Below are 25,555 nucleotides of genomic sequence, written 5' to 3'. Positions count from 1 at the left end.
TCAAATCAAAATAAATCAAAATGGATAATGGAAATTACCTTGCCAATCGAGAAATCTGCTTGAATTAATAAATAGATTTCATTTAACAATAAAGAAGATTTCTTGATGAACAACAATTTAGCACCTTGAAGAAAGATAAACTTGAAACGTGAAAGGTGGGGAAGAAACGTGAAAAGTGGGGAAGAAACGTGAATGGAGTTGAAAAAAGGTTAATGTGTATTGGTTTAATTTTTTTTTCTTTAAACAGTTATTGATATATAATTTGGTCCAATATAGGACTCTTTCCATAAATAAAAATAATTTTAAATACTAAAATCTGAATACATATTATTTTATAAAAATATTGTCATTATGCCATTTTAAATAAATATTTTAAAGTGTTGTTATTTTGACTTATTATGTTAGATATTATGACTTAATTGCTAATTTTCCCAAAATTTTAGAAATTGGCCCAAGCCAAGTAATTTTGTGTGGTTTAGGCCCAGTTTAGTATAGTCAATTCAAAATCAAGTTCAAATAAAACCAGACTTGTTCAAGTGGTTGAGCATATTTCACTATTAACAATTAAAAAAATTGATTATAGAAGTATGTGGTCGTCTTTTAGTTCTCCAACTCAATTTAGAATTGATTTAAGAGTTCTCAAAAATTCAATCCTAGTTTAACTTGATTTACTTCTTTCTTTTAGTATCTCGCTTCATCTTTCTTCTTATTTTCAAGCTATGTGCATAATTTATAGAATTTTTCTTTGTCTTGATCTCCGGTTCATCCTAGAATTGAATTAAGGTCTATTACAGTTCTCTAAGATTTTTTCTAGTGCATATGTGAAATATCTTCTTCAAATTTTTATTGCTAATTTCTTCACTTTTTTCTAGAGATCTGTTAAGGACTTGATTCTTGAATATAATACTTTATTTTTTCTTATACATAAATTATCACTGGTACAATATTTGCCAATTATCAAAACACCATATAATCTTAAATATAGATTTAGAAATCAAAACATCTCAACAAATACTCTCTTTTTTTTCGGGTCAGACATCTCAACAATTACATCAAACTTTGAAATATAAACAAAGGGAAATAAAATAAAAATTAAGAATCTAGAATACAAACAATTGCAAATCCAATAACTATTGAAGTTGTGGGGACCTGTTATATCAGACTTGATCCGGTAAGATTTTTTTTTTTAATACAGTATGTCATGCTAAAGTTCCATCAGAATACAACAGCTTTTATTATCACTCCTTTTAAAAAAAATTATTGAATCCCACCACAAAAACATGATTGGGTTTGTTCTACAAAACTGAAAATCACAATAATTGTAAACATCTTTAACTGAAAATCATAACTACAATAAAAAATCGCAACAACTGCAGCAAAACAAATATTGAAACAAATTTAAATTTAATCGACATCCCATGAAAAAAAATCATTGAGAGAAAAAGATACTGTCCGACAGTATCAAAATTAAAGTTCTTTTTTTTAAAAAAAATTGTAAAAATTCAGTGAAAGTTTTGAAGCCAAAATCTCATAAAAGAAGGAGAAGAATAGCAATAAGCCTGATTACTTCATTCTCTTGTTTACAGATATGGGTTCGTTTTGCATAAACTTGACACTCATATTGGCTTTACTATCCACTAGTTTTCCGTACAATTCATGGGCTGTAGATGTAGATACTAATTTGGGATCTGAAACTGAGTTACTAACTCGGGAGCTTATGGAATCGGCGAGGCAACCTGAGTTCTTGGATTGGTTGAGAAGGACGAGAAGAAAAATCCATGAGTACCCGGAATTGTCTTTTCAAGAATACCAAACGAGTCAATTTATCCGAAATGAGTTGGATTCACTTGGGATCAAGTATTTGTGGCCAGTGGCTAAAACTGGTGTGGTGGGAACTATTGGGTCTGGTGCTCAACCTTGGTTTGGTTTGAGAGCTGACATGGATGCTCTCCCCATTCAGGTTTATTTGTTTCATAATTTATTCTTGCTTTTTGCCTCCATTAGCTAAAACTTAGGCTTATTGTTAGGTTGGGGGTGACAACTATTATGTAAATCTTATTTGTAATGCTAGGAAAAGCTAACAACTTACAGTTGAAGTGTGTTTCGATAAACATTTGGTGATAGGAAACTTACACCCCTGATAAGTTCAAGTATGAAACTCAAAAATTGAGATACTTTTAGATGTGTTTTTGACCTGTCAGTCTTATAGTTATGTTGAAACTCAAAAACAATGAAATGATTACCATACTGTGCATTTCTGGCTGTCAAATCACTATCCAACAACAACATACCAGTATAATCTCACATGTGGGCTCTGCGGAGGGTAGGATGTATGTAGACCTTACTTCTACCTTTGTGGTGTACGTGAGGGAGATTTTCAGTTTTCTGTAGTTAGAATTTGGAATGTCTAGCTATTTACGAACTCTACTTAAAATTCTAAGGTTAAACTGTTTGAAAATGTTATGTGCTACATGACTCGAAGAACAGATCGAGTCCACCCCTAAAAGTTAAACCTGGTCTTCCTTAAAGAAGGTTACACTTATTCTTCGTGGTGGAGACCAAAAACTTCAAGTATGTGTCTGATACTGTATACCTTCTATTGCTTGAATTACCATTAGTTTATCGTTTTGACTTCACTTACTATCTTATTGATATGAATTGTTGTCCTCACCTCCCTCATTTTGAAGTCAATTCCCCAGTCTTGAGCTGCTATGATGTTGACATTGTGGATCTTGTCTTGTTAAAACTGCAATTGAGGAAATTTTAGGACATCTGTATGATGCTTGACTTAGCTTCCATTGGAAGATTCCACCACAAATACACTATATATCAATTATTTCATACTTATGTGCAAGGATAATAGGACATATCAGTGTAACATATTAGGTTACAATCAAATCATTGATTTCTTTCACTAGCGGGTAACCAGAGATAGATTCAGATGAGAGGTTGATCGAAGAACTGCAAATTCGAGAGTTGAGAATATGTTTCTGAATTTAACTGTCATAGTTTGGTGAGCATAACTCGAAGTCACACTATTCTCTCCTATGACCCCCACCATCATTGGTGGGAGAATGGAAAAAGAATTGACCATAAAAGTCGCTCTTATTTTCATATTTGCTGAATTAGTGCTTCGTCAACTGTCTGTGCTAAAAACAAGAGTTCCTGTACAATGAGCAGACTAGCTGATTCAAAGTGTGACTTTGAAGGAATTGGTAGATTGGGAGTTCAAAAGCAAGATCGATGGAAAAATGCATGCTTGTGGCCATGATGCTCATGTTACCATGTTACTTGGAGCAGCTAGACTGATTCAGAACAGAAGGGACAAGTTAAAGGTACGAGAAATATTATTATTTTTGATGAATTAAACATGATATCTTAAATTCTCAATAAACTGATTCGGGTAATACTTCACTCTGAACTGAAGGGCACAATTAAGCTTGTCTTCCAACCTGCAGAAGAAGGATATGCTGGTGCCTCGTATATGTTAGAAGAAGGAGCTTTAGATGGATTTCAAGCAATGTTTGGCTTGCATGTCTGGCCATTTATGCCCGTTGGCACTATTGGTTCAAAACCTGGTCCTATTATGGCTGGCTCTAGCAGGTTTACTGTAATAATGCGAGGGAAAGGCGGCCATGCAGCAACACCACATAACACAAGGGACCCAATATTGGCTGTTTCTATGGCAGTTCTTGCACTCCAGCAACTTGTTTCTCGAGAAACTGATCCTTTAGAGCCTAGGGTAGTTGTCGTTTTTCCAAACAGTTAAAAAATGATTTTCTTTTTTGTTCAGAATCCTAAATTCAAGTAGCAGGATCTAAAGATTTCTGTTGATTTGTAATACATGCAGGTGCTCACTGTTGCATTTGTAGATGGTGGTCAAGCCGGTAATGTAATCCCCGAAAGTGTAAGGTTTGGTGGCACCTTCCGGTTCATGACATTAGAAGGATATTCCTATCTTAAGCAGAGAATCAAAGAGGTACTGTTAAAATTGTCTAGGGACTATGTCCCTCCTCAAGTTCTGGAGCTTCTCTCTAAGTCTCTAACTGTAGCTTTGATAAGTTCATCTGAAATATCAGGCAATAGAAGAGTCAACATATATATGTAAAACTAGTGCTTTACTTTATCAGAATTTTCCACATTGCATACCATATACCAGTTTTCTAGTATTGTTTGCTATAATTAAACGTTATTGTCAACGAGTAACACCAGAAATGCTTCTTACTAACAGATCATCGAGACTCAAGCAGGCGTACATCAGTGTTCTGCCACTGTCAGTTTCATGGAGGAAATGAGACCATATCCGCCAACTATAAATGATCCCAAGATCTATGATCATAGTAAAAGAGTTGGAGAAATCTTGCTTGGCAATAATAACGTGCAGCATTCCCCAGCTTTGATGGCTGCAGAGGACTTCGGGTTCTATTCCCAGAGGATGGCAACTGCATTCTTTTTCATTGGGACACAAAATAAAACAACCTCATCTTCTGTTAAAGGTTTGCACTCCCCGTACTTCACCATTGATGAAGAAGTTCTTCCAATAGGAGCAGCCCTCCATGCTGCTGTTGCCATATCTTACTTGGATACACATTTTAAGTCAGAGTAACACAAAAAACATTGGTGATTATTATTGTTTGGCAATTGAACAATCATCCTGCTCATAAATGTTGAGATTTGACTTTATTTATAAGCAGACAAATCTGTATTATTTTTAATAAAGAGGGGTTCCCCTCAGATGGTAAGCACCCTCCACATCCAAATCTCTCTGCTCTCAGTGAGGGTAAATATGTGATCTTGAAAATCGCTAGGAATCGTATTAAAAGAATTCCACTCTCTACGACAATGAAAAAGCTTTAATCCCTAAATGATTTTGTATCTTTTTGAATAATCCTAAAAACAGATATCATGTTGTAATTTGGTGGAACTTATAAACGTGCTTTTTGTAATGGAAAAAATCGGTTAGGAGTGGTGGCAAATGGTCAAATTAGGATGAATCAATAGATGGATCTCCGGCCCAAGTACTGTTAAGTGGCTAACTATGAAATGCTTGTAATTTGAACTAGTAAAATGGCCATTTAATGGTTTTCATAGTCACTTTTTCTGGGTGCTGCGATACACTTATAATAGGACTAGTGATACAATTCTGAGAATATTAAAAGAAATTTATTCAGAAAGCAATAGCAGGCCATTAACTCGCAGTTCTTTGACATACTCAGAAGCACAACAAAAAGAATTGTACGTAATATTTGCCGCCCCTATACAACACACTCATCTCTGAGATTGGCCAACAGTCCAACACTATAAAAATTCTCAGTGCTTTGCTCTTTTAACCACTTCACTACTAAAAGAGCTGTACACAGAACCAACTGAAGGAAGGAAATTGCAACTGCCACCGATGCATACAGCCTTTCTAAGCATTTCCATCCTTTATGATTACGAGTCCCAACAAAAACACTGTTTCTTGCCACGATGAACTGTTGAGCACCAACGCAGGGCCACAAAATGCCAAGGCAGTAGCTACTTGAAAGGTTTGTAACAAAGTCTCACTGTATCTTGAATAAGTCCCTCAATGTTTTAACTAGCTTCCAATCTTCAATAGACAAGTCATTCTGTAGAATTTCATAGAATCATCAAGTAAATCTGAACATTAGCCCCAAAGAAAGGGGAGCAAGGTTCTAAGGTGCCTGTGTGAAAGGGAGGTGTGAACCATAAACCTATTTTTTACATACCCGGAAATTGGCCTTGAGAATGTCAATGGATCTTCTCGAAACTTTGCTAACAAGCTCATCTTCGATTTCAAAATGCCTGCCAAACATCTTTTGTTTCTCCTCAGAGTTAGACCCAACTATCTGCAATTTAAGGGACAAGGCGAGTGGTCATATGCATAGAAGAAAATATACAAGTCAATTTGCTTAGAACTCCTGATGCTAGCAACCAACAAAACTACAAGTATCTCAAACATTACCACATTGTACAAACAAGGGTCATGACAGATGAAATTGCAGATAGATATCATCAACCAGCTTCATACCTTAATGGACACCCTCTGACCTTTCTTGGCAGAGTCAACAGGCCTATGGTTGTTCTCGATGGACGCAATCCGACCAATATCAATGAATTCCCTCTGTGGAATACATATTGGAGTCCCGACCTATTCAAATTAAGCTTATCACAACATGGACTAGAACATTAAGAAGCATCTACAAATGAAGATTGATCAAAGAGCACTACTACCGGCAACAAAGAAATGAAATACAGATGTGTGTGGGAGAACAGTATTGCATACTATTAAAAGGGGTGGAGGGGGAGAGAGGGAATTAAGAAAATGGCAACATTAGCACCAGTATTCAAAAGCACTAGCAACATAGAAGAAAATCTGGCAGTCCCCTCAAAATTAAAGTTCTCTTAGCCAAAATAAAGTGAACCATGGGTTTTGACATATAAAATCAAGGTATAAAAGGACCATTAGGATGTGCTCAAAACATTTTGAAAGAGAACACCATAACAATAAGAATAGATTATATTCACATAATTACCACATTTAATAGAAAAGGTAATTTTCCCAAATGCAATTTCAGAGAATGTGTTTTTTTGTGTGTGTTTGGTGAACAGATTCCATGAATCATGACATAAAGAAGCAATAGTTAATACCCTGGCAATGCCCTCAAGAACATCAACTCCTACGACAATTGGATCCTTCTTGTTGTACACATGATTAGGTACAATCTTGAGAGAACAGGGGAAGACTGCTTCTTCAGCAACTTCCTTCTTTTTTTCTTCCTTGAGATTATCAATATAGGCCTTAAACTGATCGAATAGGTGATAAATAATATCAGCAATAAAAATTTTGACACCAGCCTCATCTGCAAGTTCTCGAGCTTCTTGTGTCACTTTCACGTCAAAGGCCAAGATTGTTGCATACTCTATCTTCTTCTCAAGCATGACACTAGCTTTCATGACATCTTTTTTGTGCACAGGGCCTATGCCAATTCCACTGACAGGTATTCTTACTTCGTCAGTCTTCAAGAACTCCAGCAAAGCTTCCAATGATCCAAGCGTAGAAGCTTGAACATAAACTCCCTCCCCACTTCTATCAATCCTGCTCATCACCGACCTCATATCTTCCATAGCTGCTTCTTTGATGTTCTCCACATCATCATCAGGCCCCACAACATATAAACTAGTGCCAGCAATTGCATGCTCAAGCCCCTGTACAAAATAAAACAACCAAGGGGCAGAAGGGGGTTATTCCTTCACCACGCAACTTCTAGGATAATGTACAGCAATAACAAAGTACCATGGTGGAAAATGATGGCATCATGCATCAAGACAAGAACTTATCAAAACACAACAAGAAGGCGGAAAAACAAAAGCAACAAGAATTCCTATTAGTGGCACTAGTTGGTCTTCAATGTCAAATTTCACCTGACTAACAAATCAGACACAAGAAAACTGTCAGGAAATTAGTATATCATCATTTCAAGTACACTCTGATAATAATTTATCAGACATATTTCAAAAAATCCAACATAGAAAAAATGAACATCCAGGACAATAACGAAAAATAAAGGCAATCTCTGCCCTAACCAGGATAACTTTTTCATGGAAAAAAGAAACCCAACAGAAAGGAAAGAGGCTCCATCCATGATCCACCTACCAATTTAGTGCAATTTACAAAGCATGCTACGAATCCCTGTAAAGTTGCTTCAAAAGTAAGCAAGAATGTAAGATTGTGACAAATATCCAGAACAATCCCCTTACCTCCCTGATTGGATCCAAAGTGCCCTCAAACTCAAGTAAAAAATCATATTGGGGAACCTCGGTGTCCATGACGAGATTATGGACAAAAGAACTCCAAGATAAGCTGTGTGGACTACAATAGACAATCAAGAAATGCTTTCTTCCTAAGGATGAATTGAATGGAAATGTCGCACAAATAATTCAATGTACTCGTCACAGTCATTGAAGATGAGTTGGATGTTAAGGAAAGTGGATCTCTCAAATTGAAGGCAGAAGTAATGATGAGCGAGTAAACAGTGCATATTCAGTTCCAAAATCACAGACATCATTTAATGCAGCAAATCAGTCAACGTGCATGCCCCTGGACCAGTTTTCAACCACCCCCCCCCCCAAAAAAAAAAACCTTTCAAGGGTCTAAGCGTGACAAAAATGTGCATACCATAAAACAGAAAGAAATGAAGAACACACAGACGTTACCTGAGCATTAATCTTTATCCCCTGTGCAGCCTTGATTTCTTTATGATGCACATATGATCCCTGAATAAAGATATTACCAGAAAATAAAATCATTCATCACTTCATATGAAAATTAAACATCATGCGAATAACTTCATTCTTTAGAATTTTTTATGTTCTGTGCACTACAAAGTCATAAGTGCTGAAAAATAGCAATTCTGAAAGTTCAAACAGAATAAGTGGATCTGACAATTGAGGACAAAGAAGGGTAACAGGGGCAGTTGGAGTTGGGGAAATAAATCTGACACCGTAGGGAAGCTTTTGTCTACCCTTTTTTTATGAGAAACTTTAAAGCGGCAACTCCAAGTTCTGCAAATATGGCAGCAATTTTGAGGCACTTTAGCTCAAACAACCAAACCCATGAAAGCATCCAGATGTATGAACACATTTCTACAACTCAAAATCAACAGATCGATAACCAGTACTTCGCAATCCCTACCACCACTTGGGGAGCAGAGAAAAAAGATACAAGTAGAGAAAAAACAAGACTCGTTGAACTTTTTTAATGATTAAAAGTTAAAACAGCGACTATGAAGTCAACATGCCAGACAGCCATATCTCTTACTTGAGCTAAACCATCTGCAAGTCAACTTTCTACTTTTCATTTGCCATATTTAGCAATAGAGGGTCATAATTAGTTTGGCACCAAGAAGATCTTGAGATACAAAGTCAAGATATTACTAGCATGAACTCTATATCAGGTATACCAAACAAAGAGACAAGCCGTGATGGAAATATCTATAGTTTTAAACATCTTCAAACCAATTTTCACAATTAAAGCACAAAATTCCCACCACCATTAACTATATGGACGGAACACAATCTATAGTTTTAAACATCTTCAAACCAATTTCCACAATTAAAGCACAAAACTCCCACCACCATTACTATGTGGACGGAACACATAGGTCAAGCAAAACAAATAAAAAAATCACGTTGCTTAGAAAAGGGAAGGACCTGACTGTCTCCATCAAAAAAAACAGATCCCAATATTTTTTAAAACCCCCGTCTCCCAACTGCCACCATCCATTTTTTTCTCCCCTTTCTTTTAATAGTTAAAACATGACAAACTGCTTAATCATCTATTGATTGCATTATATAACGAGTTGAACTCCGGTAAAGAGTATCTTTACTCGCAAGGTAATCAAATGAGAATGCATCAAGAACACATAGTTTCGTACCTTTATTCGAAGTTCCTTCATTGGGTGAGGCGTCAATAACGCACGGATTGAGGTGACAATAGGGTCCTACACACAAAACAGGATAGAGAAAGAAAAAGTTGAACATCAGACATTCACATTACCCTAGGAACCTTACCACACCATAAGAATAATAAAAGCTTGCCTGCATGCCACAAACTATTATTTGGTCACCTTCATGGAGCATACCATTGATCAATACCACATCAATGGTTGTCCCATGACCTTCAATAGCCTTAACCTCCAACACAGTACACTGCCAGAGAGTAACAACAGTTAATCATAACATATTCCCCGTCTACATGTAAGTAAAGTGACTATGGTATGTGAAATCATACTTGGACTTCACTGCTGTAGGTAAGTCTCTCAACCATTGTCTTTTGAGTCCATTGGACCAGTAATAGCAATAAATCAGGAATACCTTCACCGCTGTCAGAGTACACAGTAACGCTTAGCTAAAATAACTGCAGTAGAGCATAACCCAGCAAAAGAAAAATCGCAGAAAGAATACACACACACCTGATTGCACTAGTTGGTATAATGCTAAAAGTATCCTTCCCCATTTCTTTGTTTCTATAGTATAATTCTGTATTTATACCCTGCTCCTTGAACTGGGTCACGATCTGCAACAAATGAATAAACGATTGATGATATGAGGATGCACAAAGAGAGGAAACGCTAAATTGAGACATCAGAGGTTATAAGTGACCTGAGTAAGCCTGGTAATAAATTCAAACTGAACATCTTTGGACTGTTGCTTCATTGCCTTCACAATAGGTGCATTGCGGCACACTTTCCATCCATAAAGCCTATCTATCTGCATCAGGTAAAACAAAATAAGAACTATAAAGAAACGAATATAATCAAAGATCAAAATAAAATATCAAACCCTAATAAATCTCACCTTGTTCAAAGCAACAATAAATTCCGTATTCCTCATCTTTAGAAGATTAAGTGACTCGATAGTCTGCGGTTCTAACCCATGCATAATGTCCACAACTAAAATTGCAATATCACATAAACTTGAACCCCGAGAACGCAAATTAGTGAATGATTCATGTCCAGGTGTGTCAATGACCAACAATCCAGGCACCTTCAGCTTGGCATCAGCTTTTAGTTCCTTAGTTCTCTCCCTTATATTCTCAGCTGGAAAATAAGTTGCACCTATCTGCTGTGTAATCCCTCCAGCTTCACCTTCTTGAACATTAGTGCCTCGTATGCAGTCAAGAAGCTTGGTTTTACCAGTATCGACATGCCCCATGATACAGCAAATAGGAGACCGGAGGTTGTCTTCACTCTTGCTTGAAGAAGCACCAGGTTTTTCTGTTCCTTTCCCTGAAACCACAACCACAGGCTCCCTCTTCTTACTTCCATCATTCTTAGTGACATCTGGTACACTTGCAACCGCTTTTTGAGTAGGAATTACAGACTTGGCAGCAACAGGCAGTGGCCCTGTATCACTCACAACGGACCTTGCAGCTTTCGTAATGATAGGTTGGGGATCTGAATCTAGCTCTTCATCTTCAAATGCACTCTTTCTTGGCAATTTAAGATCGGCATCATCCCAACTTCTCGCATCCCACTCCTCCTCATCTTCCTCTTCTTCAACTCTGTTTTCTTCAGCATCAGCTACTTCTGACTTCTCCTCTACACTTACCAAATCGATATCCTCAGCCTTCTCAGTTTTCATGGAATCAACCTCAGAGACAATTTCCTGCTGATTTTCTTGCACTTCTGTGCTTTCAACAGATTCTTCCTGGACTTTGCCATTAGCCCAAGCTTGTGACTTTGATTTCTTTGATTGGTAAATAGGTCGTTTAGTTGCATCTTTTCTACTCTCTCCAGTTGAAAGTGGCAAAGCCCCACCACTAGCAAGAAATTGCTTTCTCATTGCTTCTAATCTTCGAGCTTCTTCCTTTTGCTTTCCAGTAAGCAATTTCCCTTCTAGTTTCTTCTTCAAGAGCTTTTCCTTCTCCCTCTCTTTTTTCAAGTGTTTTTTCTCCTCTGCAAGTCTTTCTAGTTCTTCCAGTCGAAGGTGTTCTTCTTCTTCCTTTCTTAATCTTTCCTCTTCTTCCTTCTTCTTGCTTTCTTCAACTTCCTTCATTTTTTTAAGTCTCTCTTGCATCTCCCTAACCTGCTTCGACTGCTTTTTATCTGCCAATTTTGCTCTGGTATCATTCTTTGTTCCTTCCTGTTTTTCCTCCATCTCAGAGACAGCTACTGCCGCCTTTTTCTCTTTCTCCTTCTCCTTCTTTTTCTTCTTCTTTGCAGCAGCAGACTTCACAGCTTCCTCAACTGCTTCTCTTTCCCCTGTATCATCTCCTAATTGAGACTGCTGTTGACTTTTCTCCTCTTGTGGAAGAGAAGCATTAGCAGGTTGAGCAGGAGTAGTGATTGTTGACCCTTCACCAAGATCTGCCAGAATCTTTGAAGCATGCCCACTCTTTTTTTTCTTGGTTTTGTTCTTTGAAGTTTCTAACACATCTGTTGTCTGCTTTTTGCCTCTATTATCATCAGCATCTTCCCGATTAACCCCTAGGTTACAATGGTCTTGATCAACAACATTGGTTGAGTCATTTCTGAATGCAGTGTCTATTGTGCTAGATGCACTTTTGTTCTTTTTCTTAGATGACTTCTTTTTACCTGAAAAAATAATTCCTGGTGCATCATCTTCTTCATTTGCCTCTGTCTCCAATTTAAGAGAGGTATCTGCATCATTTTCTTCGTCAAGAAGGGCAGCACTAAAAGAAATGCCACTACTCCTACCTGTAAAGGCAACTGTGGACTCTTCATCTTCCTCAGATAGCTGCCCAGTTTCGTTATCCTGATCATCAATGGCGTGAAACGCAGATGTAACAGACAAACTTGCACTGCTCTTCCCCAGTCTTAAGTTCTTCGTTTTTCCAGTAACGGATGCAACACTTTCAGCCTCTCGGTCACTATCACCAACCACTCCATCCCTATCCCTTGACAAACCTGACACATCTTCATCGTCATCATCCTGTCCAAGACTTCCATAATCAGACGTACTCACCCCACCCTTCTTACCCTTTTTACTTTTTTTCTTGCCAAACGCCACTGCTGGTGCTAATTCCTCCTCCTGCGTCTCAGCAGATATTTCAGTCCCGATAGAGTACTCATCATCGTCAATGGCCACATTCTTCTTCTTTGACTTCCCTCCTCCACCAACCTGCTTGGCAAGATTCTTTTCACCGCCTCCCAACTTCTTTTTCTCATCATCCTCCTCTTTCCTAACAAGTTTGTCCTCTGTTTCTTCAACGTCCTCATCTCGAGCCCCGGACTTCTTACCCTTCTTACCTCTCTTCTTACTAATCTCTGGCACTAACTCAGCTTTGTCTTCCAGAACCACTGTATCTTCAGACAGTTCTGTCCCAACAGAGTAATCATCATCATCTATCACCCGATTTTTCTTCTTCGACTTTCCTCCACCACCGCCACCCTGCTTGGAAGATTCAAGACTCTCGTTTTCACGCACAGGCTTCTTTCTCCCCATTGAATTCTACTTGTAGTTTCAACTTATGTACTATCCAAGAACAATTCAAACAAGAACAAACCTCCAAATTCCTGATTCCTAATTAACAAAAAAATATATCCAACAACTGTTCATCAGAAGACTAGCCAATTTTACACCAATAATTACACCAAACAAAGTAGTTAAGTAGCAAATTACAAAATAAATTCCCCAATTGTAACAGACCAATTTATCAACTCAATCAATAAACCTCCATTCCAACGATTGAGTTCAACATATCACAAAAACACATGATCATACATTAAATAAACATACATAATTATACACACATATAGCAAAATTTTCCAATAAAACCATAGAAAAATTGGAAAAAATATTTTTTTTCTTAAAATAACAGCAACAAAAGCATATTGATTTACCTAAAATCGAGCGAATGGTGATAAAATACTGATATGAATATGTGTTTCAGTGATAGTTGTATGTGCATATTGAGATTATATTGAAACTGCGAAGATATTCGGTGAATTGGTTCGTTTGGTTGAATTTCGGTAGAGAAGTAAGAGGAATACAGAACCAAAATTGGATATATAGAAAGGAAAATTGAGAAAATTGATAGCGTTCTTGTGGGTCTACAGCTCTTTACTGCACGTAATTTTCAGATCTAGTCTATTTTTGCACACTATTTTTGGAAAATAGCGGAATTTCAGAAGTATTACAAAAATAGCCGTTTCGAAACTCGTGAAAAAAGGGCTAAATTTTATTGCTCGAAAATACTTTCTTCTCATTTTTACTTATAACTTATTTCTATAAATAGATTTTCGTTTTTACTTGTTACTTTTAATATACCAAAAAAAAATCAATTACTTATTTTCATATTTTAGCCTTAGCATTAAATATTTATTCTCTAAATCATTTTCTAAGACCTAATACTAAACATCATTTAATAGGAATAATATTGTAAAATATTTATATTAATAATTAATTTCTTAATGGATTTGTCAAAACAGTGACAAGTAAAAATGAAATCATTAAAGCTATCTGGGACAAAAAAAAAACATCTTGTATTTCAGTTTTTCTAGCATAAGAGGCATCAAACTCTTTGTGATTTTGAAATTCAGAAATATTTGCTACTTCCTCCGCCCATATTACTTGATTATTTTTCTAAAAGTAGTTGTCTCACATTAGTTGTTTATTTTACTATATCAAGAAAGTATTAATTAGTTATTTCCTATATTACCCATACAATTAATTGTTTTTGAAAGTGGTCATATTTGTTTGTAAAATTCCCAAGAAGTTCTTTAAAGCGCGAATTCAGTAAAATTATTTTTTTAGTATAATTTCTTAATATGCGTGTAAAAAGGAAAATGATCAGCTAATATGGGACAAACAGAGTAATTTTTCCTGTTGAAAATTCCTGAAATTCAAAACTGTTCACTGAATTTTTTCCTTCTTGAAAAAAAAAAAAAAGAAGTTAAAGATTTCAAAAGCATCCAAAAATCAGACAATATTTCAAAAGCACTGCATAAACACAGGGTATAATTAAGTCATTATTGAACTTAATTATCAAACACATTGAGCAATACCAGATTCACTGTTCTGATTCTCTCTCATCTGTCAATTGGTGTTTGAAATAATACCTTAAATCACTAAACAATATATCCAACTCTGATCTATATTTTATTCTACCAAAATGTTATGATTGAAAATGATTCATTACTATTCTGATGATTTATAGTACCATAGTAAAGTAATGTTTTGGGGTCTTTCTCCATATTCACTAAATTCTCTAAAATATTTTAGTTCTCTCCATTAGAGCTAGAAAGCACCGTGGGAGACATTATATCAAGATATGGAACTCGAACTTAACTCAACCCCGAAAGTTATCTAGCTTGGAGGATTGCTCAAGTTCATGTAAACAGAATAGACACTCACTTCATTCCCCAATTAATGTAGGACTCTAACCTTCTCTGACACCCCTTCGTTCCCAGGTCCAACTAAGCGTGTACCAGGAGTCCAAGTAAGAATGAATCTACGTTACTGAACAGGGTATTTTAGGAGAATTACAATGATATGAATACAAGTAAAGAGAAGGGTAACTAAGATAACTAGATATCTAAATCTCTAGGTACAAGGAAATGTATCAACTTTATGATTCTCTAACAACAAGAGGTCAAAAGTTTTACACAGAAGAATATGTTGTATATGCACTAACAAAACTATACATCAGGTTGCAGTAAGACTTGTTATTTTCACTCTCAACATCACTGAGACTCTGAGATTACCAAACTACCAACTCTTTATCTCTTCTTCCCAAGAAGAGGCTCTCCGAGATTCCCTTGAATTCTCCTTGAGATGGAAGTATCCTCGCCTGACTTCTTCGGGTTTTCTCCTTCCTTGCTTTGCACTCCCTGTGGAGTCCAATTAGAAACATCAGTAATTTGTTCTGTAGCAGCTTTTAGTGAACGACGAAACAGAAAACTCAATTCATTAATGCAGCAAAAAAAAAAAAAAAAACTCTCCTCTCCCATCACCATTTTAGTACAATCACAATGTAATGATCTAATCTAACTAGGCACTTGAAATCACTAAGTATACCGTTAACTATCAGATGATGCCACACAACAGATCTATTTTCTTGCAACTATGTGTATAGAAATTATTATATTGACATTTCAAAAATATTTCATTATATATCAATGAATACAGTATAAAACTATAAATTGTGTACACAATGTGCACTTACTGTTCCCTTTTGGGCTGTTAACCTCCGGATTGATGGAGCTCGTGCCACTGATGAAGCTGCTGCTGCCGCAGCCACACATATCCTGTAAATATTTGAAGTTACAATCTGCTCTTCAACAATAGTTACTATATTGAGTGGGTGAAATTAAGTTGTCCAGCTCTCACCCACCTCTTATGTACATCAACATACTCATCAGTTTCATCTACTATTTCCTCCTGCACCAATGATAGTAATTTCCATCTGTTATAGTCAGATGTGTAAAAGAGGTAACAATAAACTAGAAGAACCCCCAAAGATCACCTGTAAAAGTTCTTCAAAAACATCTTCCAAAGTAATAATACCTATTACTTCAGCATCCTCAATATCATCTGACGACTCAGGAACTCCATTTGTCACTGCATCAGCAGATGTTGGAGGCGTTACTGCCGGTACTGTAGCCTTCTCAATGTCAACAACGACACACTCTGTCTTTTCACCCTTTGTCATCAAATGATGGGTAGTTACATGAGGATTTCCACCATCAACTGTACTATCATCAGATTTCTCTTCCTCAAGTACCAAGGGAGGTTTTTGGTTTTTCCCTTTAAGCTTCACTACTGCAGCCATATGACTGCTACCCTTTTGGAACTCATTTAGTATATCATATAGTGGCATATCAGCTGGAACTCTTAAAAGTTTCATGGAAAACAAGATTTAGAGCTTACTGATCGACACATGCATAGAAGGAAGGAAGTAGAGTAGTAAAAAGTTAATACCGTGGAATTCTGCGGATAGAAACAGCACTCACTGGTGTCTCAGTTTCCGGACGCACGGTAAGAAGACTTTTTACCTAAAATCAAATTGAAACTATCACAATTTCACCGGAGTAGCAAGATTACAAGTGCTCTGAAGGTGAGATCCAAAACTCACCAGTAGAAGTCCAATAATATTCTTTGGACTACCTGAGTAGACTGGAACTCGGCTATGACCCCGAGCAATAATTTTACCCATTGCCTCCCTATAATAGGGGCACAGAAGATCAGTTAGTCAACAACTAAATTCATCTGGAGAATATTTCCAAGGTTAATATCCAAGAAATAGAGCTTCTTTCAGTTTACATGCATGGTCCATAGAGAAATTGAGAAGCAAAAGAAATTAGAACTAATTATACTAATCAATTATTCATGTATAGTGAGGTAAGCCTTGCCAGGAATCTCACGAATAATAAATGACGGCACAAATATTTGTACTGTATAAGTTCTGTACAGCTTATTTGAAAGAGTTATTTTCTCTCTTTTTTTCCTCTTTTTTGTTGGAAAGAGAATTAAAAAATGGTAGTCATAGACCATAGGTCACGCCTAAGGTTCAATTGGAAAGAGCTAGCCTTTAATTCAAATTTCTTGCAGCCCCATCCAAAGGAACGGGAAAGTCAGGGAAAACATGAAGAGGAAAAGTTAGCCTTGTTAAATATGGTGCAATACATATTAACCATAACATCACAATGCCTGTGGGCTGTCACCATTCAATTTGAGCCATATCACCAACCTGATTCAAACGTGATTATGTTACTGTTCAAAAATTTCATGCAGGACTCCGACAGAATAGTTGTGCCAGCTGAAATATAATTTACCTACAGCTATAGAACTAATAAAAGTCTTTTTACAAGAAATTAGCTGTCAGCTGAACTTTGGCAACCTAGCAAAAAAATAACATAACTTTTTCATTGATAGGTCAAAGTTAGTACTGATCAATCGCTAGATCATCATAAGTTGCAGTCACATTAGAAAAGAAATAAAGCAGTTAAAACACTTGTTAGTCCAATACTGTAAGTTAAGTAAAGATGGTGTGCAGATATTTGATAACAGAATCATGCCTCGGAACTAATGACTTCAGGATCAAAGAAGCTTTGCAGGACTTGAAGAACAGAAGACTGGGTTTGAATAATACAAAAGCTTGGAAGAATAATGGTACCACACTCACCAGTCCAGCTTTGAATTGACATCCAAAGAAAACGTCGACTCAATGGGTGTCATGGCCTCCTCAGCAGTCTATCAACATCCCAAAAGCCAAACAAAAGAGAGCACAGTCATCACTCTAACATCTCAAGTTTATCAAATTCAAAAAAGAAAAAGATAAGGAGAAAAGAGTCAATTAGTTCTTATCGAGTCAACTTATCCCACAAAAAAAAGGGCCAAGAGTAAGTACAATAGATAGATCTGCCTTGAACCAAGAATTTCAGGATACTGATAATTCAGGCAAACAATTCTAAATGACAAAAAAAACTTATCTTCTCATGATCTGGTCAATTTTCACATCTACAAAGAATTCAACAAGGAACAACGAATGTTTAAAAACCTAAGCATTATAATTGATAAACCTGGGGTCTGGAGAAGCATGGCAATGATAAGACTGCTTCAGTGTCCGTACCTTCTCAGTTAAATCTAATGCTCCACTTATGATTGTTGTTTCATCATGTGTAAGTTCACCTCCCTTGCCAGCCTGCAGAACTTTCCCATTAAAAGAAGCTAAAGGAATTAGAAGTAATAAACTACTGGCTCTACAGTCTTATCAGTACTAAAAATTAAGGATACAACACCGACCTCTTGACTATGGATAGAAACAAGAGCTTTTAACTGAGCTCGTCTAAATAGTACTTCATGATGTCCTAATACGCAGTCTAGGATCTGAAACGCAGACCATCACAACACAATTTTGTAAGAGCTTAAAAGAACTTCACCATTAGTCAAGAGATGCACAAAAACGAGAAGAACAAAGCTTCTTGGGTTACATAATTATTGATAAACAGATTTCAATTCTTATCAGCTAAGAGTATTCTAAGGCTTCAACAAGAACTCAGAATCCATGATGCTTAAATAACGGCACTCCTTTAAGTGAACAATGCATATGTTTAGCATCATTATTGACTTAGCTATCTTTATTTTTGGTACTTAGCATACACGTCCTGCTTTGTCTTTGATTACTTCAAAACTGCAATGATTACCTTCCCTATGGGGTACGCAATTGGGTAGCATATGACCATAAGAACACGAACAAGCCAAACAAAATTTGCACCCACCGCAAGTCCATACCTGGTACATATTGCTTGAGGAATAACCTGCAAAACCAAAATAGAAGGAAGATAAGATCATCACACAAGGTCTTAAATGTGGAGATCTTAATTGAAGTCAAGTGGTTCAATTTACCTCACCAAATGCCAATACAAAAGTTACAGATAGTATAACGGCCACATATTGATTGAACATTTTGTCCAGGTATAAGGGTAGGGCCTCCATTGCAGCAGCATTACATAGAAGTAAGGTCACAAGAAGCTGGTGTTGCTTCTGAACAACGGGAAGTATTACAGCTGAAAAGGTGAACATTCCATTAAAAGTAGAAGTTAAGCTTTGATACAGATTCTCCCAAAAAAAAGAAACACACAAATTACTGAAAGCTATTTCTACTTAAGATTCCAGAAACTAATTCACACAAACTGAGCAAAGTGCAAACCTGCTTGCTTTTTCTCATCAGGTGTTCCACTTTGCTGAAGGATCTCAAGCTCGACGAGGCCCAAAGACATGAGACCCAATGTCAATCCGGACATAATTCCGGCGAAGAGTACCAAAAAACATGAGAATCCGGCATAGATGAACCATGTTACTGTCCCAAATGCTACTTCTGCTCCAATTGAATTATTATTATTGGGGTCTCTCATTGCCATTCGAACTACTGCCACTGCATTCATCACATGCTGCATCATTTTGTGTTTTTTTGCTACTGATTCTTCTGGTTCAAACTAGAACCTTCTTTTTTTTTTTTTTAAGTAATGAAAAAGAAAAACCGGTCCTTTTTCTTGGACTTGCTTTATTTTATTTTTTGGATTTGAGTTGCTATTTTGGTACAGTACGGTGGTTCTTCGCCCTACGGAAGGAAGGCATGTGATTACCCAAAACGGAATATTTTATACCTCTTTCAATTGTCATGATTTATTTTTTTTAAGAGTTAAATTATAAAAAATTTGATAACATTTTACTATGTATTTTTTCATCATATTGATATGTAAAATATTGTAATTTTTGTATAGTTTTTAAATTTTTTGTTTAAAATATCAAAAATCCAATTTAACTTTCGAAAAACACATGATAATTAAAAGTGAACGGAAGAAGTACTTTCCTTCCATTTCAATTTGTTTGACCCTCTCCTATAGAATTTAAGATCACAAGATAAAATAACAATTTTATGCTTGACATATTTTTAATTTAAAATTATAAGATTAAAAAAAGTTAAAGATAATATAAGTTTGAAGTGAATAATTTTTTAAAGATAGTGAAATGAGACAGTGGACAAATAATATGATTGGGGGGAATTTTAATCAAACCAAATGTTTTTCTTTTATATAGTTACCACTTTACCATTGATATGTTGTGTAGTTTTGCCGTATGACAACGTCTAATATTTTAAAACAAATAAATGGATGATAAAAAATAATAATAACCTAATCCGATTAATTTTTCCTTAACATGGCCAAAGGGTAGCAGGTATTAATCATCGAGGTGCAATATCAGATAGTCCTAACACCTTAGATTATCATAAGATATAATTGAAGTGTCTACGAGCTGACTCAAACACCTCAATCATCATTAAAATGTGTTTATGAGCTGACTTAAACACCTCAATCATCATTAAAAAAAAAACAAATGTAACTTATTAAGTCTTTATAATTAAAAAACAAATGTAACTTATTAAGTCTTTATAATTGTGTCACCCCATAACTCAAATCTTTTTCACTTCTTTTAATGGCCACCTAGTAGATGTGATGTAAATCACCCTTTGAAAGTTTGACAATCTTCCAAAGTTTAAAATAATTGCTCAACTTGTAAGGGCGGATGGCTCTGCATTCAGCCACACCACAATGACCCCGAAGCGATCTTTATTGACTGTGCTTCTGCTAAAAGATGATGTGCAAGAGGTCTCCTTGACTCTTAAATCGTGATCTAACCTTGGACTAGCTTTTATGATCCACTTGTTAACTCCTACAGATAGTTAAAACACAACAGTACATCAGAAGTTCTGAACTGTTTTTTTTGCTTTTTTGTCAAAAGATACAGAAGTTAAAGCGTATACATATGCACAACACAAACTAAAGTCTACATAGCAATCATAGCCTAGTTCTGCTATAGCATCGAATAGCTCCTTTTGATTGTCAACAAGGTTTTCTTGAGTGCTGCTGAATCATGGATCCTTTGTTGATGTTACATGGTCTGCTAATGCGAGCCAGAAGCTAGATCAGGGTTGCCTAGAACTTGTAAGGCATTGTCTTGATGTTCAGCTTGCAAGATCCAGGCTTTGCCATCTGAACCTGTATAAACCTGCCATCTAAGAACTTGACAGCAAAGAGATTATCAGATGTGGATGTAGCGGTAGATCCAAACAAGGAGATATACGTATAGAAATGCTACCTTTCCATTCATCTCTTGGACAGCAGCTTGTGCAGATTCATTATCGGGAAACCAGATATATGCAAACCCCAAAGATTCCTTACTTTTCTTATCAGTTATGATCTTGACTGCAACACATGGAGGGGACAAAGTACAACTTTAGCATAAATGATGCAAACTCCAACGGTTGCTGCGTTTCTTACAATTATGATTTGATTGCAACACGGGGAGGAAAGAAATCGTTGGAATCAACAGGAGTTCTTATAACATAATATGATTTTCAATCAAGAAAATGGCTGACAAAAATGTAGATAGAAATTTCTTGATAAAGAATATGCACCTCGACTGACATCTCCAAATTGTGAAAACACCACCTTCAATCTTCCCTCCGGTGTTGACTTTGCTAGTCCTGCATCAATTAAATTCTGGAATGTAATACCTAAACGAGGAGGAGAATCATCGTCTAAGGCTTGGAAAATCACAAAGCATTGTCAAAAAGTTCCTGATCCATTTGCTGTTGACTGCTCGGACCAAGCTTTAAGCTAAAGGAGAAGACTAATAAACCACATAATTGATACATCAGCATTGAATCTCTCTTTAGTTTCAATCAAAGAGAGATTGGAGGTTCAGACTTGAGATTATAAAATAATATAAAAACCTTCCTCAAACATAAAGATCTCTTCAATACCCTTTTATTTGCATAAAACCTTTGTGCAGCTCAACAGAACATCCTTTTATAAAGCTCCATTGCTACACAAATCCACCAAAAATTAAGGGGGTTCATAGTATGACAGAAAATTTTTCTGAAAATATTTTCCAGAAGAAACTTAGTGTCACTATCCAACACTCTAAAATTTAGAAACTATTCCAAACAGATTATCAGGGAAAAACACAAGCTAAGAAAGTTGGTTTTTTCCCTTTTAGTAATTTTTTGGTGTTTAGTTGCCAGAAAAAATGGCGTTCTCTGAAAAATATTTTCCTTCGTACTAAATACCCCCTAAATGTAAATCGTCATAGCATCATAGACATTCTAAAGATATGCCTGACCAAGTCTTCTCTCCTTTTATGAGCTGCCATTAATCGGCTCCAAAAACAACTGAAGGGTGTATTTCACATGCCATGTACCATTATAATTACAGAATTGGAAATGATAGCACTGACTATACAAAATATTCAAGCATTCACTCACTATATCCACAATTACATAGTGCTTTCACCTCTTCAATAGCTGATTACAAACATGCATACATAAAAAGAAAAGGGAAGACAGCAAATTTTCCCGACTACTGGAAAATCAAAGGTTTAAGGGTGTGTTCAGTACAGAGAAATACAATTTTCCTATGTTCGTCGGTCAAATTTCCGGTAGGAAAATAAGTTCCTTGAGAAAAATGATTTTTTTAATGAATGCATATAAAACAAGTTCCACAAGCGACATTTCTCGGAAAATAAAACATTTTCCTTCGCATCAAACACACCTAAGTCTTCCTTATAATATTACTTTTAACTATTCTTTCTGCAATCGACATAATATACCTTTAATCATCCCCTCATTGCACAAAGTTATAGAAATCGAACATAAAATCGATTGTAGGGACTATCTCACTGTACCTTTGAGGAATATAATTGTAGTATAATTATCATCATCATTATGTTGCTCAACTGATGAACCCGAGCACTTGGGGAAGTAAGGTTTCTTCTGAGACAGATCAGTTAAATTACTCTGCTTAAAACTAAAAATGGATAGAGAAGGAAATTGGGGTTTGAAAGCGGAGACATGTCGAATTGCAGATGATGTAAACGATATGGAAGATGAAATTAAGGAATTATTACAGGGTGAGCAAAACAGAGCCATTGCAAAACCCTAAATCAGATTTGGGGGTTCCTAAGGAAGGCAAACACAGTGGTAAAAGGGCTGATCCGATTGAATATGGGTGGGTAAAAAGTAAGTCCGATTCATATTTAACATTAATAAAAAATGAGTTACTCATTCAAAAATATGTTCTATCGGGTAAGAATAAGATTTACGTATACTATGCATATTATATAATATCATTTTTAAAAAAAATTATTTATAAAATTATACTAACATTTTTTTAATATATATATAAATATATTTTTTTATGATATTTTTAAATTTTGAATTCTTTTTCTATCATCCATAAAGAACCTTTCGTTTATTATGCCAATAAAAGTTAAGTGTATAACTTTCATCCTTTTGTAATAATATTTTATCAATTTTTTTAGCTTGGTGTTCTAATAGACATGTTAAAAGAATATTGATCTTAAATGTTTTTATAATGTTTTCAAAGATGGCTTGGTAAAAATAATTATAACTTGAGCATGTGATTTTTGAACACGAATTTAATTTTCTTTTTAAATCTTTCTTTAATTTGTCGACATTTTGTGTCTTTTTTATGAGACTCATATTTTTTTTATTTTTCACATTTACACCACAGTTTAATCAGGTGTCTCTTTATTACAATATATATTCAATCAATAATTATTAGGTATTTATTTGCAATACAAATATTGAATAAGTGTTTTTGTTGACAATCGTCACCTAAATCTCTTGGTCGTGTAATTTTTTTAATTCAAGTTCAACTCTTCCCTTCAATTTTTCTATTGATAACATGTGTTTCTTTGATGAGAGCCACATATTTTTGTTATGTATTTTCTTGAAAATTATGTTTTGTTGGAAAAAATATAATATCTCAAAAATATAACTATATCTTTAGTAAGAGTGATTTAAACTTAATTCTTGAATAGCCTTAATGGCCAATTATTAGGAAATATTCCAACATTAGTTTTGAAAGGCAATTAAAACAATTCTTCATAACCATTAAATCTGAAATTTACTAACCTTTTTATGAAATTATAATGGTTGACCCACCTATAAACTTTCTGATACCTCTATATACATCTCTTTTCCTATTGCAGTGAAGTACTTTTAAATCTTCACAATATACATTAGAGTATATAATTATAATTTCTTCTCTCTGTTATGTTGTTAGGTTAAGAGCTTACCATGAGTGATACACTTATATTAGGTGAAATATCCTAAAAGACAATACCTTCGAACACGTTTCAAGCTGTAAAAAATCCCTATATCATGAATTCATGATAAAGTATTTTCCGTAAATTTTTCAACATGCCTAAGTTCAACTTGATGCTCATGATTTTATTAATTTGCCGTAAATACAAAATATTTACGTCCCTCTTATGTTTACGAATAAATCCAACATTCACCTTCCACAAAAATACAATAAATGACCAAAATGTCCTCAACCATCTCCTATTATAAATTCGTTACACCTTGTCTTTCTTCTTCCCATTCCTCAAAACATGACTTAGACTGTAAATATTTACTCTTTTTTTCTCTTCTAGTTTTGGAAATGTTGGGTGTTTAATTTTAGCAGCTCCATTCTGTCACCACCAAAAGAGCTGGTGGCAGCAGGAAGCCGAACCCCGTCACCTAAGTTAATTAGTATTGTATAATTAACTTACAAATTGTCTTGCTAACCATTGATTCTTTAGTGTTGATGTTAGGCAAGTTAGTCGTAAAGCAACTTGTATGTACCTTGGCTTTCATATAATTTCGGCCACTTTTAGGAGTTTTGCCTATGAAAAATTGAAATTAACGCATACGAATTAGATAAAATTCACTAATTTTTAATTCAGATCTTATAATTAAAAGATTTACCTAATATATATAACAGTAAGAATTTTTTTTAATAAATAACATATTTAAGAGTTGTTATTACTAGTTCTACTAGAAATTCTTAATTTTCTATATATAACATTAGATTTCTCATAATATCTAATTTAGAACTCAACCGCTAATAAACGAAGTATTATAATTCATGATCATAAACTTGAAATTTTGGATCTGTCTCTGAATAATATGGCTATCGTTGCGAAAATGTCAGGTCATTTGCTGTTAAGGATGAAATATTTTGCTTAATTGAGGGATGTCTTGACAACTTACGGAGTTTAAGGCAAGAATATGGGCTGGCCAAGACTGCAAATGAGGTGAATATGATGATTGAATCATACAAAGCTCTTCGTGATCGAGCACCTTACCCTCCAAGCCATGTTATTAGAGCCTGTTTGGATGGACTTTTAAGCTGGTCAAACCGACTTAAAAGTCAGTTTTTGACTTATTAGAGTGTTTGGTAATTATCAAAGTGACTTATTTTAAGTCAAAAATGACTTAGAGCCCGTTTGGATTGACTTAAAAAAAGTAACTTTTAAAAAGTAACTTTTTAAAGTGCTGAAACTTATTTTTAAAATAAGTAGTTATGTGTTTGGATAAAAGTGCTGCAGTTGAAAAAAAAGTTGTTGATGTGTTTGGCAAATAAGTGCTGGTAAACACTTTTTTTTATCAAAATGTCTGAAATACCCTTTAAGCTGTTAACATGATAAAAAGTTGATTAATTTAAGGTTTTTATAC

At 35.3% G+C, this 25,555-nt stretch overlaps 4 protein-coding genes across 5 annotated transcripts; 1 reads left to right on the top strand and 3 right to left on the bottom strand.

Annotated features, from left to right (window-relative positions):
* Positions 1-1,247: 1,247 nt before the first annotated feature.
* On the top strand, positions 1,248-4,752 carry LOC102605112 (IAA-amino acid hydrolase ILR1-like 3). The gene is made up of 5 exons (XM_006356623.2): positions 1,248-1,960; positions 3,210-3,335; positions 3,428-3,742; positions 3,851-3,979; positions 4,232-4,752. The coding sequence occupies exons 1-5, from the start codon at positions 1,589-1,591 to the stop codon at positions 4,604-4,606; spliced, it is 1,317 nt and encodes a 438-aa protein (XP_006356685.1). The 5' UTR covers positions 1,248-1,588; the 3' UTR covers positions 4,607-4,752.
* A 292-nt stretch (positions 4,753-5,044) lies between these two features.
* Positions 5,045-13,593, bottom strand: LOC102604773 (eukaryotic translation initiation factor 5B-like). The gene is made up of 12 exons (XM_006356622.2): positions 13,368-13,593; positions 10,360-13,047; positions 10,165-10,272; positions 9,975-10,078; positions 9,794-9,884; positions 9,601-9,711; positions 9,438-9,503; positions 8,218-8,277; positions 6,652-7,209; positions 6,032-6,151; positions 5,730-5,849; positions 5,045-5,609 (listed from the first exon to the last, which is right to left on the bottom strand). Exons 2-12 carry the CDS (start codon positions 12,967-12,969, stop codon positions 5,544-5,546), a joined length of 4,014 nt encoding a protein of 1,337 aa, XP_006356684.1. The 5' UTR covers positions 12,970-13,047; positions 13,368-13,593; the 3' UTR covers positions 5,045-5,543.
* A 1,436-nt stretch (positions 13,594-15,029) lies between these two features.
* Positions 15,030-19,503, bottom strand: LOC102604442 (DUF21 domain-containing protein At4g14240-like). Its single transcript, XM_006356621.2, has 12 exons — positions 19,178-19,503; positions 18,874-19,034; positions 18,672-18,785; positions 18,271-18,354; positions 18,098-18,169; positions 17,651-17,718; positions 16,601-16,688; positions 16,447-16,520; positions 15,992-16,358; positions 15,860-15,906; positions 15,692-15,773; positions 15,030-15,356 (listed from the first exon to the last, which is right to left on the bottom strand). The coding sequence occupies exons 1-12, from the start codon at positions 19,425-19,427 to the stop codon at positions 15,246-15,248; spliced, it is 1,518 nt and encodes a 505-aa protein (XP_006356683.1). The 5' UTR covers positions 19,428-19,503; the 3' UTR covers positions 15,030-15,245.
* Positions 19,504-20,759: 1,256 nt separating this feature from the next.
* Positions 20,760-23,053, bottom strand: LOC102603763 (RNA-binding motif protein, Y chromosome, family 1 member B-like). Of its 2 annotated transcripts, none has more exons than XM_006356620.2 (4): positions 22,714-23,053; positions 21,446-21,514; positions 21,127-21,233; positions 20,760-21,043 (listed from the first exon to the last, which is right to left on the bottom strand). In XM_006356620.2, exons 1-4 carry the CDS (start codon positions 22,955-22,957, stop codon positions 20,993-20,995), a joined length of 471 nt encoding a protein of 156 aa, XP_006356682.1. In that variant the 5' UTR covers positions 22,958-23,053; the 3' UTR covers positions 20,760-20,992. The 2 variants fall into 2 exon arrangements, with proteins under 2 accessions (XP_006356682.1, XP_006356681.1); XM_006356619.2 differs by having other exon boundaries at positions 20,760-21,050; positions 22,714-23,049.
* Between the last annotated feature and the right edge of the window lie 2,502 nt (positions 23,054-25,555).

The sequence above is a fragment of the Solanum tuberosum genome, unplaced genomic scaffold (genome assembly GCF_000226075.1).
Source record: "Solanum tuberosum cultivar DM 1-3 516 R44 unplaced genomic scaffold, SolTub_3.0 scf00227, whole genome shotgun sequence".
In the NCBI taxonomy this organism is placed as follows: domain Eukaryota; kingdom Viridiplantae; phylum Streptophyta; class Magnoliopsida; order Solanales; family Solanaceae; genus Solanum; species Solanum tuberosum.
Note: the sequence above shows the minus strand (reverse complement) of the source record. Positions and strands in the feature narration are given on the sequence as shown.

What these genes read in the sequence shown, in the direction of transcription:
- LOC102604773 (XM_006356622.2), bottom strand. Translation starts at nt 12,969, where the DNA reads ATGGGGAGAAAGAAGCCTGTGCGTGAAAACGAGAGTCTTGAATCTTCC. An exon ending in TTATTGTTGCTTTGAACAAG is followed by an intron (nt 10,273 to 10,359) that starts GTGAGATTTATT and finishes TACCTGATGCAG; the next exon opens with ATAGATAGGCTTTATGGATG. An exon ending in ATACCAACTAGTGCAATCAG is followed by an intron (nt 9,885 to 9,974) that starts GTGTGTGTGTAT and finishes GTACTCTGACAG; the next exon opens with CGGTGAAGGTATTCCTGATT.
- LOC102605112 (XM_006356623.2), top strand. Translation starts at nt 1,589, where the DNA reads ATGGGTTCGTTTTGCATAAACTTGACACTCATATTGGCTTTACTATCC. An exon ending in TGGATGCTCTCCCCATTCAG is followed by an intron (nt 1,961 to 3,209) that starts GTTTATTTGTTT and finishes GTGACTTTGAAG; the next exon opens with GAATTGGTAGATTGGGAGTT. An exon ending in TTAAGCAGAGAATCAAAGAG is followed by an intron (nt 3,980 to 4,231) that starts GTACTGTTAAAA and finishes TCTTACTAACAG; the next exon opens with ATCATCGAGACTCAAGCAGG.
- LOC102603763 (XM_006356619.2), bottom strand. Translation starts at nt 22,957, where the DNA reads ATGGCTCTGTTTTGCTCACCCTGTAATAATTCCTTAATTTCATCTTCC. An exon ending in ATTTGGAGATGTCAGTCGAG is followed by an intron (nt 21,234 to 21,445) that starts GTGCATATTCTT and finishes CATGTGTTGCAG; the next exon opens with TCAAGATCATAACTGATAAG. An exon ending in TCCAAGAGATGAATGGAAAG is followed by an intron (nt 21,051 to 21,126) that starts GTAGCATTTCTA and finishes TTTGCTGTCAAG; the next exon opens with TTCTTAGATGGCAGGTTTAT.
- LOC102604442 (XM_006356621.2), bottom strand. Translation starts at nt 19,427, where the DNA reads ATGATGCAGCATGTGATGAATGCAGTGGCAGTAGTTCGAATGGCAATG. An exon ending in TTGTATTGGCATTTGGTGAG is followed by an intron (nt 18,786 to 18,873) that starts GTAAATTGAACC and finishes TTGGTTTTGCAG; the next exon opens with GTTATTCCTCAAGCAATATG. An exon ending in ATATTATTGGACTTCTACTG is followed by an intron (nt 16,521 to 16,600) that starts GTGAGTTTTGGA and finishes ATTTGATTTTAG; the next exon opens with GTAAAAAGTCTTCTTACCGT.